The 19,470-nt window shown below is 55.5% G+C and overlaps 2 protein-coding genes across 15 annotated transcripts in view; one reads left to right on the top strand and one right to left on the bottom strand.

Moving 5' to 3' along the window:
- LAMB3 (laminin subunit beta 3) overlaps nucleotides 1-16,311 on the top strand; it is a 163,138-nt gene extending 146,827 nt beyond the window's left edge. For all 12 annotated transcript variants that reach the window (XM_042925910.1, XM_042925908.1, XM_042925904.1 and 9 more), the window contains 15 exons: nucleotides 794-914; nucleotides 1,674-1,862; nucleotides 3,267-3,422; nucleotides 3,783-3,979; nucleotides 4,323-4,434; nucleotides 5,291-5,669; nucleotides 6,891-7,051; nucleotides 7,159-7,379; nucleotides 7,662-7,859; nucleotides 8,218-8,362; nucleotides 11,797-12,004; nucleotides 12,445-12,586; nucleotides 12,864-13,040; nucleotides 13,774-13,927; nucleotides 15,800-16,311. In XM_042925910.1, the coding sequence (XP_042781844.1) occupies nucleotides 794-914; nucleotides 1,674-1,862; nucleotides 3,267-3,422; nucleotides 3,783-3,979; nucleotides 4,323-4,434; nucleotides 5,291-5,669; nucleotides 6,891-7,051; nucleotides 7,159-7,379; nucleotides 7,662-7,859; nucleotides 8,218-8,362; nucleotides 11,797-12,004; nucleotides 12,445-12,586; nucleotides 12,864-13,040; nucleotides 13,774-13,927; nucleotides 15,800-15,936 (2,697 nt within the window). In that variant the 3' untranslated portion in view covers nucleotides 15,937-16,311. The remainder of the gene's footprint in view (nucleotides 1-793; nucleotides 915-1,673; nucleotides 1,863-3,266; nucleotides 3,423-3,782; nucleotides 3,980-4,322; nucleotides 4,435-5,290; nucleotides 5,670-6,890; nucleotides 7,052-7,158; nucleotides 7,380-7,661; nucleotides 7,860-8,217; nucleotides 8,363-11,796; nucleotides 12,005-12,444; nucleotides 12,587-12,863; nucleotides 13,041-13,773; nucleotides 13,928-15,799) is intronic.
- A 944-nt stretch (nucleotides 16,312-17,255) lies between these two features.
- The window catches only part of CAMK1G (calcium/calmodulin dependent protein kinase IG), a 29,333-nt gene continuing 27,118 nt past the window's right edge, over nucleotides 17,256-19,470 (bottom strand). For 2 of the 3 annotated variants that reach the window (XM_042925041.1, XM_042925042.1), the window contains 3 exons: nucleotides 18,934-19,358; nucleotides 18,298-18,444; nucleotides 17,256-18,144 (listed from right to left, as the gene is read on the bottom strand). In XM_042925041.1, the coding sequence (XP_042780975.1) occupies nucleotides 18,330-18,444; nucleotides 18,934-19,358 (540 nt within the window). In that variant the 3' untranslated portion in view covers nucleotides 17,256-18,144; nucleotides 18,298-18,329. The remainder of the gene's footprint in view (nucleotides 18,145-18,297; nucleotides 18,445-18,933; nucleotides 19,359-19,470) is intronic. The other variant, XM_042925040.1, reaches the window with a different exon arrangement.

Consider the following 19,470-nt stretch of genomic DNA (forward strand, 5'->3'; position numbering starts at 1 on the left):
CTGGAGTTGCACCCAGGGTTGAGATCCACGGAATTAGGGGAACCAGGGAGGCCTGGTGAAGAAGGTGCCATTCTAGCTGGCAGGATCTTACTGGTGACCAGAGAAGGAAGAGAATTCCAAGCAGGAAGAAAAACATCAGTAAAGGCTAAGAGGTGGGGGAAAGCAGGGCTTGGACAGGACGCGGCTGGAGGTTCAGCTTGGCTGTGCTGTTCCAAGTGGGAAATAAAGATGAAGCAGACATGGTAGGAGTCTTTAATGCCAGGCTGAGGGTGTGGGGCTTAATTTGGAAGACAATGAGCACACAATAGCTATTCTATTTTTATATCTTAATAAGTCTGGTAGCAATTCATCATAGCAGTCCCATTAGACAATCAGCCACAGGCAAAGATTGCCGGAATATAAGTCTGCAGAGGGCCCACAAGCTTCCAGAACCATAGTTTACCAGTAAGGGTGTCTGGGCACCTTCCAGGTGCTGCTTTGGACTGGGCATCACGGGCATGTTCAAGGGCAAAGAATGAGCTTTTTAAATACCTAGTTAGAATAGGAGGGCAGGTACATGCATCTGAGCATGTGCGCGCGCGCACACACACACACACACACACACACACACACACACACACACCAGCACACAAGCAGGCGGCTGAGAGTGTCACTGGAGCCGAGTGAAGTCTGGAGGAGGTGGGGTCTGAGCTGGACCCTGAGTGGTGGTGGGGGTGGGGTGGGTAGAGGGCAGGTCCATTTCTGGGACATCCCTCTGATGATTATTCCTGATGGCTGGTGGCCCCTTTTCCAGGTCCACGATATCTGTGTCTGTCAACACAACACCGCCGGCCCCAATTGTGAACGCTGTGCGCCCTTCTACAACAATCGGCCCTGGAGACCTGCAGATGACCAGGACCCCCATGAATGCCAACGTATGGTCCAGAACTCACCTCCTCCCCTGTAGTGACTGGCTGGGGTGCTGGCCCCTCTGGGCCTCAATGATCTCACCTGGGACACAGGGAGAATCTATTCTTTATTATTTAAGTTTAACCTTAATCGCACCCCTGCAACGTAAGCTCTCCTTGCTCTGTGCGGATAGAGAGAGTTTAGGTTGCACCTGCCCTCTGCCTCCCCAGACTTTTTCCTCAGCCAGGCCTGAAGGGACCAAGGCTGGTCCTTGTTTCTCATGCCACATGGCTTCATGGTAACCTCAGATCCTCTATCTTCTGTGTCCTCCACTGGTATTGTCCTGTGTAGGACTTATCTGGTTCCCTGCTTCACAGGAGCCCCTGCAGTCAGGGCCTTTCTCTGCACAAGGGAGGGAAAAAAGGATCCCTAGCCCAGAGAGAGGCAGTGGCCCAGGAGGAGATCCGCAGTGGCAGTCGGGGTGGGGAGGTGGGGTTGGGGTGGACCATTCAAAGGTCTCTCTCTCTGGCCCAACGCAGACATTATTCTCAGGTGAGTCTCCACATTGGGAGTTAAGAGGCCTGAATTCTTACCCTGCTCTGCTTTCTCACTGGCCATATAACCTTAAATAAGTCACACAAGGCTCCTCGGGCCTCAGTTTCCCCATTTTCTGAACCTGAACATCTTGCAGAGTTGCAAGAGACACTAGTGCATTAGCGTGGCATATGCTTTGTGGATGGTGGTGGTGCTGGCCTACGGTCAGCCCTGGGAATGTCCTTTTGCAGCGTGTGACTGCAACGGGCACTCTGAGACCTGTCACTTCGACCCAGCTGTGTTCGCCGCTAGCCAGGGGGCGCACGGAGGTGTGTGTGACGACTGCCGGGACCACACCGAGGGCAAGAACTGTGAGCGGTGTCAGCTGCACTATTTCCGCAACCGGCGTCCTGGAGCTCCCATTCAAGAGACCTGTATCCGTGAGTAGGGGCTCTGGGGACCTAGCTTATCATCTGCCTGTTACTCCCCATCCTCTCTGGGTACGATGGAGCACGTGTCCCTGGGGACACACAAGCCCTCAGGAAGCGTGAAGACTTCGCTGTTTGCCAGAACTTGTGGGGAGTTGTTTTAACTTAGCTGGGCACGTCTAAGCAAATCACTTTGCCTCTCTGGACCATCAATCCATCGGTCAATCAATCATGATGTAGCCCTGATTTTTTTTAATTAAAAAAATTGTTTAATGTTCATTTATTTTTGAGAGAGAGGGACAGAGCGTGAACAGGGGAGGGGCAGAGAGAGGGAGACACAGAATGTGAAGCAGCTCTAGGCTCCGAGCTGTCAGTACACGGCTCGATGCAGGGCTCGAACTCACAAATGGCGAGATCATGACCTGAGTGGAAGTCAGATGCTTAACCAACTGAGCCACCCAGGCGCCCCTACGTAGCCCTTATTTTGGACACAGGAGGGACAAAAGTAAATATAAGATATAGTTCCTGCTGTCGAGAAACACACACACTGTTTGACAATGTGAATCATACCTGGAAAAGGCAGAATAAGTACTTCGTCCGTATACATGCTATTGCCTTTACCATGTTGTATTGCGGTTTGCTCCGTATTTTTCCATGTCCCCCAATATCGAGAACTCCTCCGTGGCAAAGGTTGTGTCTCATATCCTTGGGCCCTCGTGCAATGACAGGCACATGGCTGGTGCTGAGCAAATGTTTGGTGAATGAACGTATGCACCGAACTCCCAGGAGTGACTTAGCACGTTCACAGGGGCCAATGAGTTTGTACACGAGAGAGAGCAAAATGGACTGAAGCAATCTGAATCAGGCGGGGTTAATCACCAGACTTTTTAGACGAAGGAAGAATCTGCATGCTGAAAGGCTTGCCGAGAGGTCTAGGTGTGGGAGTTGAAGAAAGCTAGTTCACTTCCTGTTGATATTATTTATGGAAAGAGTTGACTTCTGTTTCCTGCAGTTGCTTGCTGTGTGGCCTTGAGTAACCTCAGGGTTATCCTGAGGATTTCATAAGGCAACATGCATGCGTGCACAGCTCAGCGCTTGGCATATAGTAGTCGTTCGGCAAACAACGACAACAAAAACTTCTATAGTACTTAACGTGCGCCAAGCGCTGTCTACCCGCTTTTCATTTACTCAGTTGTTTCTCACAGGAAACCCATGAGCCTTGTATAATTATCCCCATTTTACAGATGAGGAAACTGAGGCACAGGGGGCTCAAGTAACTTGACTAAGGTTGTAAGGTTGTAAGCCAGTACGTGCTGGAATAAAGGTTTGAACCAGGCAGTCTGGCTTCTACAGTCTGCTCTGAACTTTCTGCTTTTCTTCTTTCTTCTTGCTGTGGTGGCTGCTTCTGTCTCTCAGCCTGCGAGTGTGATCCCGATGGGGCAGTGCCGGGCGTTCCCTGTGACCCAGTGACTGGGCAGTGCGTGTGCAAGGAGCATGTGCAGGGGGAGCGCTGTGACCTGTGCAAGCCGGGATTTACAGGACTCACCTATGCTAACCCACAGGGTTGCCACCGTGAGTAGGGGGACCCAGTCTGGGATATCACGGGGAAGATTGCACCGGCCACCAGAGTCGTGATTTGCCTCTCTGTGGTGTGTGCCGGATGCTGTGCCATGGGCTTCCAGCAGGTGGCAGCACAGGCCCAGGTTAAAAGGTGGGACGGAGTAGGCCACCCGGAGGGAGTTGGAGGGTGGGTGGCCAAGCTGCCTGGTGCCAGGGAGGAAAGTGCAGTGGCCTCATGAGTCAGGCAGGCAGGTTCTCTGGAAAGAACGACCCTGCCTGGTTCTTTTCCCGGGTTGGGTTCTCTCCCTGATGTGTGTCCCCTAGGGGTGCATTTTGGTTGTCTTGTGAGCTCAGTTCCCCTCCCTCCTGCAGGCTGTGACTGCAACATCCTGGGGTCTCGCCGGGACATGCCGTGTGATGAGGAGAGCGGGCACTGCCTGTGTCTGCCCCACGTGGTGGGCCCCAAATGTGACCAGTGCGCTCCCTACCACTGGAAGCTGGCCAGCGGTCGGGGCTGTGAGCCGTGTGCCTGTGACCCTCACAACTCCCTCAGCCCCCAGTGCAACCAGGTACGAGGAGGAAAGGGGTCTTGCCCACCAGCCTCTGTCTCCCCCCAGCGCTGCCCTTCTGGTCTTTCCGAAGTCAGACTGGTCTGGTTCTGTCCCCATCCTCTCTCCCTCTGTGACTCTGAGGCTTCTGCAATGCCAGATTCGTCACACCTTCTGCAGGGCCGTTCGGGGGCCTTGCCTTCAGAGCTTGTCTTTGAATGGGAGCCATTGTTTTAGGGGGCACACTCGCTCTGTAGGCAGTCCCGGGCTCTGTGTGCTGACCAGGGATCTGGCACACGGCCCCCCATTCCAGGGCAAGGCCAGGCCTGCGAGGGAGGTCCCCTCACAATGCTCTCCCTCACAGTTCACAGGGCAGTGCCCCTGTCGAGAAGGGTTCGGTGGCCTGACCTGCGACGCTGCAGCCCTCCGCCAGTGTCCTGACCGGACCTATGGAGACACAGGCACAGGATGCCGTGGTGGGTGCTTCCTGAGAGGGGCGATGCTGAGGCAACGGGGGGGGGGGGGGTGCGCTTGGGCGGGCTCCTGGTGGAGGGCCGGTGGGTGGGTCTGTGGTAGGGGAGGACATCTCATACTGGACAGGTGGTGTGGGTCCTGGCAGCTCTGTGAGAGCACAGGTTCCCCACAACTGCTCCAGCCGGCCAGCCCACTTAGCGTCCCAACCCCAGGGCCGGCTGACGTCAGGCCGCCCCCCTGTCTCCACGACAGGAGGGTTGCTTTGCCCCCCACTTCCCAGAGAAAGCATTTCCCAGAAGCCCTCTCCGGGGCAGGGGCAGGAAGGGGAGGGGTTCCCTCCTAGATGGAGAAAGTGAGTCTTGAGGGAAAGGTCTAAATTTCCCTAGAGTCAGTTTGACAAGCAGCCACAAGAGCATGGGACTTGGAGCGCCCAGACCCAACTCTGGTCTCAGCGTGGCCTCTGTCCTGCCGAGTGACTTGGTGTGGGTGGTTTCCGGCAAGGCCTCAGTTTCCCGAGGGCACGTGTACTTAACAGCTCTGTGCCTTGTTGCTTCATCTCTACAAATGGGAAAATAAGGGAGGTTAACTCTATCACAGAGTGGCTGCGAAGTTAAAGCGAGTTCATGTGTGAGTGGGTGAGTGTCTGACTTAGAGCTGTGCCTGGCGCACAGTAGGTGCTAAATTAAGGGCTTGCTTTCGTTGCTTGCATTGCCCTGATTTTGTTCTGGCCTTGGCGGTCTATTATTCTAAGCCACGTAGACAGGCCCTGAAGAGAGGCCTCCGCTTCAGGCTCTCCCCACAAGGTGCCTTTATCTTCCTGACCCCCCGACCTTGACCATCATTTTTTCCCCGCCTTAGCCTGTGACTGTGACTTCCGGGGAACAGAGGGCCCAGGCTGTGACAAGGCCTCGGGCCGCTGCCTCTGCCGCCCCGGCTTGACCGGACCCCGCTGTGACCAATGCCAACGAGGTTACTGTGACCGCTATCCAGTGTGTGTGGCCTGCCACCCTTGCTTCCAGAGCTACGATGCTGACCTCCGGGGGCAGGCCTTGCGCCTCAGCGGCCTGCGCAATGCCACTGCCAGCCTGTGGCCAGGGCTGGGTCTGGAGGATCCTGGCCTGACTGCCCGGATCATGGGTGCAAAGAGCAAGATGGAGCAGATCCAAGCAATTCTCGCCAGTGCCTCGGTCACCGAGCAGGAGGTGTCCCAGGTGGCCAATGCCATTTTCTCCATCAGGTAATTTCCCTTTCCCTGCCGAACACTTGGAGGAATTACATCACACGGGTTCACATAAGTGGCACACACTGGTCCTTCTTTCCACTGGTACAGCCCTTTACAGTTTACAGAGCATTTTCACATATGCTCTTTTTTTGAACTATTGCAACACTCCTATGAGGTTGGGGTGGTGGGTGTTATTACTTGCATTTTGCAGATGGGGGAACAGGCACAGATAGGGGATGTGACAGAGTCACGTGGCCACTGAGGGGCAGAGCTGGGACTCAGAGTGCAGGCAAGAGCCCCAGGGCTCTTTCAAGTGCCCGGTGCTGCCTGTGGGAGAGAGTCAGCTCTGGATTAGTCACCCTGGTGCAGGGCATTGGAGAGGCAGGGGCTCTAAAAATAACTTGTATTTGCCTTTGGAATGGGAGCGGTCCCACCCACACCTCCTTCCTACCAGCAGGGGTGTCTTCTTGTAAGGTTCGGTTCTGGAAGTTTCTATAATTAGTTTGCATTCCCCAAGCACTAGTTGACTTTCTCGGTGCCTAGAGCCATCCAGGTGTGTGATTGACCTAAGTCTCAAAATTCAGTAGTGAGTCCATAGGTATTTGGTAGACTGGAAATACCTAATTGGTATTTAGGTATGGAAGGGTGTCCCGTGGAAAGATGTTCTATGCCAGAGCAAAGCCCGTAGGTGAAGGATGCAAAGCTTGCGGGGGGGGGGGGGGCAGTTTGTGGTTGGTAGACCAGCCAAGGAGATGGAGAGAGAGGAATCTCTGAAAACTCAATGGTTGTGCGCCAGGGCTGATGGATCCTGACCCCCTTTGGGTGGAGATGACCAGTGGGTCGCGGCTATTGGTGCTCATGGGAGGCATGGGCTGCAGAGAAGAGACTTGGGAGCCCAGCAAGCAGGCAATACAGGTGGTACAGGCAGTGGCTGAAGACAGCCTGCAGCGAGCTGAGGAGAAACGGGTTAGGGTGATGCTCCACGTGGAAGCCTGCTATGGAGGTGGCGCAGGCTCAGGAAGGTTGAGACACACAGGTCAGGGAAGGAGAGGTTCCTGCGATCTGCCTGCCGAGGGACGGGGCCGGGGGGCAGGTTGTGCTGGCTCTCCTCAGCCTGCGGGGTCTGCATTCTGTTGCCTTTTTCCTGACTCAGAGAGGTTTCTCCGAGGGGCTGGCCGGGTTCTGGGGAGGCAGCCTCCTTCCCATATCTTAGCCCAAGCTCTTCTCCCATCTCAGGCGGACTCTCCAGGGCCTGCAGCCTGATCTGGCCCTAGAGGAGGAGACCTTGTCCCTCCCGGGAGACCTGGAGAATCTGGACAGAAGCTTCAATCGCCTGCTCATTATATATCAGAGCAAGAAGGAACAGTTTGAAAGGATAAGCAGTACGGATCCTTTAGGTATGCGCGGCCACGCCACACCGCACCTGGGCTCCGCTCTTGCTTGCCCTCCGTCTCTGGGCCTCCAAGACCAGCGGCGGCTCAGTTCTCCCCTCGTCTTCCCACAGGGGCCTTCCGGGTGCTGACTGCAGCCTACCAGCGGTCCTCCCAGGCTGCTCAGCAGGTCTCCGATGGCTCCCACCTGCTCCTCCAGCTCAGGGACAGCCGGAGAGAGGCAGAGAGGCTGGAGGGGCAGGTGGGAGGAGGAACGGGAGCCGGAGGTCCCCAGCTCGCGGCCCTGAGCCTGGGGATGGCTTCCTTGCCTGATCTGATGCCCACCATCAACAAGGTGACTCATGGCATGGAGCCCCACTTCTTGGATCTCCCTGCTCCAGCCTGTCGCACGCCAACTGCTGCCATACTTTTCCTACGAGGGCAGTGTGACCCTACCCTACTCCCCCGCCCATCCCAATCTTTGGCCCCTCACGGTGTGCTCAGTGGTTGCCAAGGAAACAAGTTTCTGGTGCCTGGTTGCCATGGAGATGTCTGGCGGTTTGTTTCTTGGGTGTGGGACAGGAGTGGTTGTTGAAGAGCCTTGGGTACCCTCTTTGACGTCTCCTTCTCTCCACAGCTCTGTGGGGGCTCCAGGCAGACGGCCTGTACCCCAGGAGCGTGCCCCGGAGAGCTGTGTCCCCGAGACAACGGCACGGCATGTGGCTCTCACTGCAGAGGCGCCCTCCCCAAAGCGGGTGGGGCCTTCCGGACTGCGGGCCAGGTGGCCAGGCAGCTGCAGGGTTTCAACACCCAGCTCCAGCAGACCAGGCAGATGGTGGGTGCAGCCAAGGTGGGGTGGGCACACGTAGAGAAAGGCTAAGGGGATGGAATCCCTGGGGCAGGTCAGTTTTTATTTCACAGCCAGGAGACAAAAGCCCAGGGATGCTAGGTGACTTGTCTGAGGCCCCACAGCAAGAGAGAGGTAGAGTTTGGGGCCAATGTTCTGAGGGTTTTGTTTTGTTGTGTTGTGTTTTCTACCTGACCCTACATCATTTTTTCCAGAGCCAAACCAGGTTAGCAACAAACGTTTCCCTGGTAGATCTAGGGTAGCGGGTGTCCACAGAATCCCTGAGGGCTGCTTCGAGGCTCTCCTGGGGCCTTGATCGCTGCTGACCCATAGCGTGTGTTGGCAGATCAGGGCAGCAGAGGAGGCCGCCTCGAAGGTGCAGTCAGACGCTCAGCGCCTGGAGACCCAGGTGAGCGCCAGCCGCTCCCAGATGGAGGAAGATGTCAGACGCACACGGCGCCTCATCCAGCAGGTCCGAGACTTCCTGTCAGGTGAGCCTGGCCCTTTCTCTCCTTCGGCCTGAGAGGGGCCTAGACCCTCCATTCCCTGTCCCTGACGCAGCAGCTGGCTGCCTCCTTCCCTGGCCTCCAGGCCACCTGGGCCAGGTGCCCACCACTCACCTGGATGGCTGCCACAGCCCTTCACTTATTCTCCCTCCCCCACCCCTGCTCCCTTACAGTTCACTCTCAACAGAACAACCTAAAACATCTTTGAAAAAATGCTTCAAATCCCTCACTGGCTTCCCCTCATTCTTGGAGTTACTGTGGCCTCTGCTCACCTCCCGGGTGTGGGCGTGTCTTCACTGCTTTGCTCACTGCCCATCCTTGAACAGGCTGGCTCTTATCCACCTCAGAGACTTATACTTGCTCTTTCTCTGCCTGGAATGCTCTTTCCAAGGCTGCTGATTCTATTCCTTATGGTCTCAATTTAAATATCATCTCCCTAGAGGCGCTTTCCTGACCACCCCATCTGGTACCCACTCCCAATCCTCCCAACCCCCACCACCGCTCCCAGCGTCTGACCTTCATTGCTTTGCTCTGAGCCTGTGGTTGTTGAATTCATTCGTCTCGGGGTGCACTGTCTGTCTGTCCACTAGACTCTAAACTGCAGGAGGGCAGGGATGGCTGCCTGTCTTATTCACTGTGTCACTGGCGCCCCGCATGAGGCCAGACACAGAAAAGCACCCGGTGTTGGTTGAATGACTAAATGAACCAGATCCCCTCTGTTGGTGCCCCGGGAGTGGAAAGATTCCTGGATAGCACTGTGACTTTGAGCAGGTTGCTTCTCTCTTTGCCTCACCTTTCACTTCTGCGAGCTGGGATGGTAGTATTTCACGTTGATTCTGGGGATCTAGTAACTGATGTAAAGTGTGCTTTGAAAAATTAAAGTTGCCTCAGGAATATGAGTTGATATTATTAGATTTCTGTTCCCTGCCAGGGAATTTGCTTGGCTGGGAGCCCAGTTAATATGAGCTGAGGGCTTGGTGTTACAACAGGCCTCTTCGTGCTACTCTTGCAATGCCTTTGCTCCAAACAGGCAGGTTGGAGAGAAGCAGGGAGGATCTGTTGGGAGCCATGGCTTGCCTGAGGCCAGGCTAGAGTCAGACTCCCAGGGAACCCCAGAATGGGAGAGAGTGGTTGTAGGGAAATGGTGCTCAAGAAACATGGACAGGGGTGCCTTGGTGGCTCAGTGAGTAACTAGCCTCCGACTTTAGCTCAGGTCGTGATCTCATAGTTCATGAGTTTGAGCCCCTGGCTCTCTGCTCTCAGCACAGAACCTGCTTCAGATCCTCTGTCTCCCTCTCTTTCTGCCCCTCCCCTGCTCACACTCTCTTTCTCTCTCTCAAAAATAAATAAACATTAAAAAAAAAAAGAAACCTGGACAAAGGAGCAGGCCAAAATTTGGAGTTCAGACTCATAGATAAGATCTTCCCCCAAGCCAAGCCCAGTGAAGGCTGAATTGTGTCAGCCCTGGCTAGGGGGTAGGAGGTGAGTAGGAAGTCTCTCTTTGGGGTGCAGCCTGGGCTCACATGAACAGGCAGGGAGTCACTGGGCTGAGGGGACCCTTTTGTTTTCTATGTTATACGTGTGCCTCAGGTCAAGTCCTTTGACAGGATCAGGGGCAAGGAGAAGGCACAGGGTGTGGGAAAGCCTGCACCTGTGAAGGGCCCAGGACAGTTCTCATAGTGCCCATGGGAATGGGTTTTGGCCTCTAGAGCACTGTGTAGGAGGTGCAGGTACCAGTGGCTGTTGTGCATAGGGTCGGTGCGTGGGGTGTGTGGAAGGCCCCTGGAGGAAGGAGGACCCGTGGCCTTTCCCAGGTTTTCAAATGGAATTAACAAAAATAGCTCCAGCTTACTGAGTTCTTACTAAGTGCCTGGTACTGGTCTAAGTGCCTCATAGGTATTACGTTATTTAATTGTGACTGCCTACCACTTTGTAGCAGGGGACTCCAGGCACAGGGAGGTTAAGTAACCTGCCTAAGAGCATCCAGCTTGGAGGGAATGTGGGTGGGATTCTTCTCATTCTGTTGTCCACACTGTAGGTTGCTTGCTGTACTGTTAAACACACACACACACACACACATACACACAGAGTTTTGTTAATGTTTTTCTTCCTGGATTGCTCCCCTGTCCCACCTCTCTTGACCTGTCTCATTCCTACTCCCCCTATAAGAATCCGTTAGATGGCCCATTCTCCAGGAGCCCCCCTGACCACCCCCTCACCGGACCCATCAGATGGGGTTAGGCGCTCCTCCAGTGGCTGTCTGAGCTCCCTGTGCTCAACCTCATCACTCAGGCTGGCCTTCCTTGTTATGTGTTTGTCTGTCCCACTAGGCTTTGAGCTCTGTAAGGATAGGGACTGAGTCTGATTTGATTTGCAGTCTCAGTCGCCCACATTCTGGCCCCAAGCCCCAGGACAAAGCATCTGGGTGGGCAGGTGCCCCCTCTCCTACCACGTCTGTACCTGGAATGTGTAAAAGTGAAAGGGAGACATAGGGAGGAGATAGTACTTCTACTTCTGACCTTATTCTCTGACTCAGAGTTGGTTGTAAGACCCTTGCTGATTGAGTGTTTCATTTCGTCCCTTCGGGTTGAGGATCCTTATTTCCATTTCACAGATCTGGAAACTGAGCTTAGAGAAGCCATGTGACTTGTCCCAGTTTGCTTGAATAGTAAAGGAGAGGCCTGGGTCTGGAGGGCCTTTAGTCATTCATTCACTCTGCAAACACCAAGTGCCTCCAGCGGCCAGGCACCACGGCAGGGGCCAGGGATACAGACGATGCCCAGGCACCGCCATCGTGGAGCTTCTAGTGGGGTAACAGACAGAAAACCAGAGACATGAGTTAAGGGTTCGGCATGTGGGAGGCAATAGATGCTAGGGAGAAAGATAAAGCAGAGAAGGAGGATAAGGGGCATTGGCACAGGTGAAGGTTGCAACTCTCGATCGGATGGCCAGGGGCGGCCTCCCCGGGAAGGTGACATTTGAGCAAAGACCTGGCAATCTTTCTCTGCCTTTGCAAAAATGAGCACTCTGGCCTGAGGAGGGGCACGTGGAAGGGGTCTCACTGCCAAGGAAGCAGTCAGTTCCAGTTGCTGGCCGCTCTCCCCAGTCTAGGGCTGATTATGTTTGTGCTCCAGGCATTGTGCAGTACCAGCTGGCTGGCACCACCTCCTTCTCTCCAGCCTGCAGCTTCCTGTGGCACCAGACACGGAGTTGCCACAGCTGTGTCCACAATCATCCTCCTGCAGCGTTCCCGGAAACCGAGAATGGGCACCTGAGTGCGCCTGAGAGGGCGCAGCAGCTCCGCGGGCGGCCGGGGCCGAGATGTCACCGTGGCACTTCCCATGGCGCTGCTCGGCCTGGAGAAGCCTCTCATTTTGGGGGGCTAGACTCCCCGGTCTGATGGACGGCTTGTCTTCCAGACCCTGACACTGATGCAGCCACCATCCAGGAGGTCAGCGAGGCCGTGCTGGCCCTGTGGCTGCCCACAGACTCCGCCACCGTCCTGCAGAAGATGAATGAGATCCAGGCCATCGCAGCCAGGCTACCCAATGTGGACCTGGTGCTGTCCCAGACCAAGAAGGACATTGCTCGGGCTCGCAGGCTCCAGGCTGAGGCTGAGCAGGCCAGGTATGGCCCTGGGCCCCGAGCTTCTCCCTGCCCAGGGTTGGCCTGCAGCTTTGCTCCCCAACTCCTTTGGTTGCGGGAAGAGGGAAGAGAATCTGTACACGTCAGAGGGGTGCAGAGGGCTGGGGGACAGGAGGGGTGCTTGCCGTGGTGGGGGGGATGGTGAGGTGATAAACAGCATCCATGGGAAACTTTACTCGCGTGACCCTGTCTTCCACATTGGAAACTGTGCCCGAAGGGTATCTCAGACATAACACCCACATTGATACCACGTCTGCTTGGCGGGGCCTTGGGATGGAAAAGCTACTGAATTAATCTTCCCCGATTAGTCTGGGCTGGGAAGGATGTTCTCTTGAACTGCTGCACGAGTTGAGCCACACATCTATTCATTCACTGTTGCTCACTCCTTCTCTCTCCGCTCTCCTCTGCTCCTCGGTCCCCAGGAGCCGAGCCCACGTGGTGGAGGGCCAGGTGGAGGATGTGGTGGGGAACCTGCGTCAGGGCACAGTGGCACTGCAGGAGGCTCAGGACACCATGCAAGGCACCAGCCGCTCCCTTCGGCTTATCCAGGAAAGGGTTGCTGAGGTGACGTCTGGGCCCAGCTTTGAGCCCTTGGTTTTCTGGTCCTGTGGCTGGGTGCAGATGGCCAGGGGTGGGCTCTGGGCTGCAGTGGGGGCGGGGGGCAGCTGAGCTGGAGAGGGAGGGGCCCTGGATGTCAGGGGGCAAATAGAGGATCGGCGGGAGGACAACAGCGGTATCCTGGTTGGAGAGAGTTTTCGCTGCCCGATGAGTTGGGCAGGGGGAGGACGAGGCCCCCGCTTGTGAGACCCACCACAACCCAGGTGTCCCTTTCCCCACAAAGGTTCAGCAGGTGCTGGGACCAGCGGAAAGACTGGTGGCCGGCATGACGGAGCAGCTGGGTGACTTCCGAGCACGGATGGAGGCGCTCCGCCTGCAGGCTAGGCAGCAGCGGGCACAGGCAGCTCAGGCCCAGCAGCTCGCGGAAGGCGCTGAACAGCAGGCGCTGAGCGCCCAGGAGGTACGAGCTGACAGACTTCATCCTAGGCAGCACAGCCAGGGTGAGGGTCCTGAGCAGGAGAGGACTCTGTACACTTTGTGAGACCCTGGGCTCGAAAGCAATTCCAACATGTTATTCTAGAATCGTCAGAAAGGGCTTCGGGACTCTACCTCGGGCCACCTCTGGGGAGCTGGTCAGGGGTGTTGTGAATGATCTATCCAATCCCTCCCCATTTACAGATGGACAGGTAACTTTGTCCGGGCTCAAAGCTCACCTACAAAGCAGGTCTGTTGGTACCCAGTCCAGAACTTGTCCCCTTTGTGGCTACCCAGCCCAGAGAGGCAGTTTTGACTTAGCCTAACCTGGGTCCCACCATTGTTGGAATTATGTCAGAGAGGTGATCGGAGAGCCTCTGGTCTGGGTCTCCAGCATACCAGGAACTTTGGCTCTCATGGTCCCAGTATAGTGGCAGGCAGCCAAATATGCTGCTACGGGACAACTAAGTGCCTGGCACCGTGCGGGAAGTTAGGCAGGAAATGACAGGAGCTCAGGTGGAGGGAGGGAAATACAGAAGGAATTTAAGGTATAGTTTGTGGCCTAGGGATTTTCCTGGGCAAAAGCAACCCTCTGGGGAGTATCAGGAGGCACCTCGTGCCCGTGTGTTGATCTGGATGTTATCGAGTGCTTTAGCCAAAGGTCTTTAGAACTTTGGGTGGCGGTGATGGTGACACTGAGATTGTTCCACGTTTTTCAGGGATTTGAGAGAATAAAGCAAAAATATGCCGAATTGAAGGACCAGTTGGGTCGTAGCCCTATGCTGGGGGAGCAGGGAAGCCGGATCCTGAGCGTCAAGACAGAGGCAGAGGAGCTGTTTGGGGAGACCATGGAGATGATGGACAGGATGAAAGGTGAGGGTTCCGTCCCGGGGCTCGGACTCCTGGGCATCCCAGGAGACTGGTCCCAACCCCAGGTCTCTGAGGCCCACCCTTGTCAGAGCGAGCAGTGCTAAGGGAGTGAGACCAGAAGGGAGTCCTGAGCACCTAGGAATATGAGGCACAGTGATGGGGCTGCGGGGAATGCAGAGATGCTCACAAGACCTGTCCTGCCCTCCAGATGTGGGTCATGCGTCTACCAACCGGAAAAGGCCAGGTGGTAGCAATGGAACAAGTATTTACCTGTCTGTAGGAGTTTGCTTTTTTTTTTTTAATTTTTTTTAACATTTACACATTTTTGAGAGACAGAGCATGAGTGGGGGAAGGGTGGAGAGGGAGGGAGACACAGAATCCGAAACAGGCTCCGGCTCCGAGCTGTCCACGCAGAGCCCGACGCGGGGCTCAAACACAAACCTTTATTTATTTATTTATTTTTTGAATTTGTTTTTTTAACATTTATTTATTTTTGAGACAGAGAGAGACAGAGCATGAATGGGGGGGGGGGCGGTCAGAGAGAAAGAGGGAGACACAGAATCCGAAACAGGCTCCAGGTTCTGAGCGGTCAGCACAGAGCCCGATGCAGGGCTTGAACTCACGGACCGGACCGCGAGATCGTGACCTGAGCTGAGGTCAGACGCTCAACAGACTGAGCCACCCAGGCGCTCCAACCCACAAACCTTTAAATTATGAACTGAGCCTAAGTCGGATGCTTAACCTACTGAGCCACCCGGGCACCTCAGGAATTTACTTTTAATTGTGGGATTTGGGGGAAGATCATGCATAGGGGCCTTCTGGGGGAGGGGACCAGGGCACATAATAGCAGCTGCTAAAATTTCAATACTTGATCAACCCAAAGGTCCATATGGGTGCCCACTGACTGACTGGCATCCCAGTAATGCCCCTGTTACACTCTGCTGGTGGGATCTCACCCGGCGGCTGGTGTTTGGTGGTGGCTACTATATCCTCAGAAAGGATGCTGACAAAGCCTGCACATATCAGAGGGAGGGTGAGCAGGGCTGGGATTTAGAGAAGTGACCATAATTGTATCAGATGAAAAATGGGTGAAGGAGCTAGGGAGATTTGATCTGAGAAGACGTGGCCTCAGACATTTGAACGACTTCCATGTGGGAGACAGAGCAAATATATTCCCACACCCCTAGGAGACAGACCTGGGACAACCGGCCGGGGGCCAGAAGTGGTCAGACCCTGGCTTCATGAGAAGACTTTTTTAACAGCTAGAGCTGCCTGAAGTTGGAACCCTGTGAGGCAGTGTACCCCCTCCTTATTCCTGGAAAAGTTCAGGCTGATGCTGGGTGCCAGCTCTCAGGAGTGTGGTAGAGGGGCCTCTTTCCTAGGGTGAGAGTGACAGGAGGGACAGGCTGTCCTCCACATCCTCCGCGGGATCTGGTGGCGGCGTGCGGAACAGACCTGGCGGGGAGGACTAGATTTATCTGGGGTGGTATTTGGGGGAGGGAAAGCGCGGAGGAATTCTGGTCCCCCAGCCAGCGCTTTTGCCATGGTGCCCACCTGAGGACCATTAGTGGGATGGCAGTGTCTGAGTCCAATAGTGGTAGGTTGGTAATCTCGGTGCCAGTGGCCTCCCTCATGAGTCTGGGACGACTGCTCTGCCTAGAGCAGAGGGGGAGACTAGGAGATTTCTGGGTCTGGTTTCTCTAGAGTGGGGTATGGGTGGAGAGCCATGAGGCTGGAGAGAACTTGCCTTAGTGACCAGGCTCCCCCACAGGTGATTTCACCTGTGGCTGCTGCCAAGCAGATGGGAAGAGAAGGGTTTGGAGTCTTTGGGTATCTCACCAGCGCCTCCTCCCCTCGCTGTTCCATCTGCCTCAGACATGGAGTTGGAGCTGCTTCGGGGGAGCCAGGCCATCGAGCTTCGCTCGGCAGACCTGACGGGGCTGGAGAAGCACGTGGAACAGATCCGCGACCACATCAATGGGCGTGTGCTCTACTATGCCACCTGTAAGTGACGTGCCGGCTTCCAGCCCCTGGCCCTGCCCGTCTGCCCTCTTTACTTTTGGAGGACAGACTGGGTTGGAATGCTTTCCAGCTCCAGGAGACTTTTATACAGCCGAAAGCACAGCGTGGTCCACCCCTGGTGTGCAGCTGTTAAGATTGTTCTGGGCTGCAGCTGAGCCCGAGATGATGGGAAATTACATTTGAGAGACAGAGAGGGTGGAGGCGGGCCGTGCCTTTGTGACTGGGAGCTCTCAAGTGCAGGGAGCTTGGCTGGGCAGCATGCATGCCCTTCATCCTCCACTGAGGCTGAGTCCTGGACGAACCCAAAATCTTAACAAACAGTGATGTACAAACTAAAAGCCCAATAAAAATCTTTGGAAAGAAGTCTGGAGGTTGAGTTTCAGAAAATGGCCTCCCCATCAAGTAAATCTTTGTCACTTGTGTCTGTCCCGCACTTGGGGGTCCTGGGTGCTCCCCTGCTCAAGCCCAAGGCCTGGTGGTGTAGGAAGCATAGGCTGCCCCACTTTGCTCAGTACAGCTTGCTCATCACCCAAACTTAGGGCGACTGGACCCCTTTGCCCCAGGACCCAAGGGATCCCTTCCTTGAGAGACCAGACCAAGTATTTTCATCTTTGAGCAGCGATCCAGTTTCTCATTTACAGATGAGGAAATAGAAATCCAGAGAAGGGAAGTATTGTGTCCAAATTCACCCAGCTCCAGAGGCAGAACCTGTGTCTCTTGGGATCTCAAAGAGAAGTTGCAAATGGATGACGGGTAACTGCGTGTGTGTGGCACATATGGAAAAGGCGTGACGTGAGTGTGCTAACCACAGCCCGTGCAATGTGCTAGGCGTTTTACCTACATTAACTTTTTGACTATTATTAATCACGTTAATTACTTATTGAGCACTGCGCGAGAGACATCATGTGCATTATCTCGTGATGTAGGTGCTGTTCCCATTTGACAAGTGAGGAAACCAAGGCACAGGCTGGGTAACCCCCACCCCCAAGGTCACAGATAAGGCAGAGGGCAGGGCAGAGCTGGGCTTTAAACTCTTGATCGGCTACCACAGTCATTAGGAGAATGGATGCTGGAGCCTGACGGCTCGGGCTCGCACAGACCCTACCCCGGGGGTCGTTCTGAGGAGTCAATGAGTCAGTGCGTGAAACTCCTGTCATTAAGTACCTGGCATACCTTATGCTCCCAGTCTGCATCAGCCACCACCCTGCCAGACCCCAGGCTCTCCACCCGGCACGGGCTCAGAAGTCCCAGAGCCAATTCTGACTTTGAGAAGAACCACATGAAGCCTCGTAGAGAAAAATATGTCCGTTTTATTGAGCACAACACCGAGCATGAAGCTGGAGAGGACGGGGTACAAGAAAACTAGGGAGGGACAAGAATAAGGTCCCCGATTTCCAGGGAGAGAAAGAAGAGCAGAAGCAGGATGAGAATTAACCATCTGAAATGAAAACCGTCAACTTCCAATTTGTACTTCATTGGGTGTGGGTGGGGCGTCTTGGTCAGGATAAGGATTCCTCGCAGTACCTAATCATTGATTTCTTTCTTTTTCATCTTGGAGGCTGTGGGGCTGCTTTGGGCCTGGGGCAGGGAGGGAGGTGGTTCAGAAGTGAGCGGGGGGGCAGGCTGGCCGCGTCTCAGCCCGGTTGGAGCTAATCCTAAAGCCAAGGATGGGAACTTGAGAGCTCACGGGTGGCCCACAGAGCTGACTGTCATTCATGCAGATGGGCAAGCGACTACATTAATGAGCCCATTCTGGCCGTGAGGACAAAGGCCTGGCAGGCAGGAGCGAGTGTGTGCTGAGCTGGAGTCTGGGTCGATGCTCCATATGGCTTTGCTCGGAGAAGGTGACACAGCCTGGCCAGCCCATTAAGCTTTTCATCACAAACAACACAGACCCGGGCAAGAGCTACCTAGTACACTGCACGGAGCCACGGCACGCAGGGTGTGGGGGCGCAGAGCAGGCAGGTCAGGGAGACCTGGAAACGGGTGGATGCCGCCCTCCTGCCCACGGCTTCAACGAGGCCTCCGCGCCTCGGGACTCACTGCTGGGCCTTCCGTGAGGGTCTGCCCCGGGGCGGCAGCGTGCTGCTTCCGACCCTAAACCACTCCTGCCAGGCCCTGCTCCGCTTGCTCCGTCTTCCTCCCCGCTGCAGGGTGGATGCCGGGTTTGGAAGGGTAGAGAAGAGATGACAACTCTCCTGCAGAGGAAATGGGTTCGGGGTGGGGCTGGGCCTGCCGCTTCCGGTGCCCCTGAGACCCCTTCATTCAGACCCTGTGCTGGGGCTCTCCTTCTGGGCCAGAAACCCTCCCCGAGCCCCCCGCCCTGGCCCTCCCACCTCTGGTCGCCTCACCTGAAAATTGACACAGGCGTGGACTCCGGGGATCACATGATGAGACAGACTCCAGTCTGCCCCGTCCGGCAGTGGGAACTGCCGCTGGCTTTAACCGGCACCATGACCTCTGATTTGTAGTTCCTGGAAAGCCAACGAGGCGGCAGGCTGTGAAGTATTTGTGGAAGCAAGAAGATCTGGGTGGTTCCCCGTGACCGTGGCATCCACTCAGCCCTCCCTTTATCAGGTTTGGAAAGTACAAGCCCTTGCCGAAAAGACCAAGATGACAACGAAGCTCCCCTCCTCCCCCAACACAGCGGTTCTGGAAAGTCAAGGAATCTAGTGCGCATCACTCACGTGTGCCCAGTTTTCTGCAGGCATTTATAATTCCTGTTGCTTCACTAAACTTTTAAGTACCTTTGTGAGGCAGGCTGCGCAGGTGGGTAGGATTTTACAGATGAGCAAACCAGAAACAGACACGTTGCCTGATCTGTCAGCAGCCACACAGCTAGTGGGAGGGACAGGACTGGAGGCGCTTCCCTTGACCCCTGATCCAGAGCTCTTCCCACCCTGCAGAGCCTCCTCCCTCTGGTCAGTGTCTTTCAGTCCCTTTGCCTGAGCAGGGCTAGGCCTCTGTCTTTGGCTGAAAATACGTACTGTTTTCTGTTAGCTTTTTTGAGGAGTGTGGGTTCGGAGCAGTAGGAGGACTTCTCTTTGCTCCCGATGCTCAGGCAACTAGAACAGCAGCCACAGGGCCCAGCGGCCAGGGGCCCCTGCTGCATGGGCACCAGGCTGCTGCTGATGCGGAGCGAGCCATTGACCAGGCAGTTGAGGGACCTGCCACCGGGCGCAGCGGTCCGGGGGCCGTGCTGGCAGGGCAGCCGGGGCAGGGCAGGAAGTGCGCCACTCTGGTCCAGGGCAGGTGCCTCGGTGATGGTGAGCTCAGAGGAGCTGGGTCTGGAGGCTTCTGAGGCTTGAGTGACGGGAGGCCTGTTCTCCACCTCTGGGTGGATGCCTGGGCTGTGCAAGTTCATGTGCAGCTTCCTCATGTGATGCACCACAGCTGCTGCATTGAAGGCTTGCTGAGGAGACACAAGAGCAGCCTCTGGCCACCTCCACTCCCAGAGGGCTGCAGGGCTCAAACTTTCCCTTTGCCCTGTGGCCTCTTGAAACTTGCCCACTTCTCATTTCAGG

The sequence above is a fragment of the Panthera leo genome, chromosome F3 (genome assembly GCF_018350215.1).
Source record: "Panthera leo isolate Ple1 chromosome F3, P.leo_Ple1_pat1.1, whole genome shotgun sequence".
NCBI classification, from domain to species: domain Eukaryota; kingdom Metazoa; phylum Chordata; class Mammalia; order Carnivora; family Felidae; genus Panthera; species Panthera leo.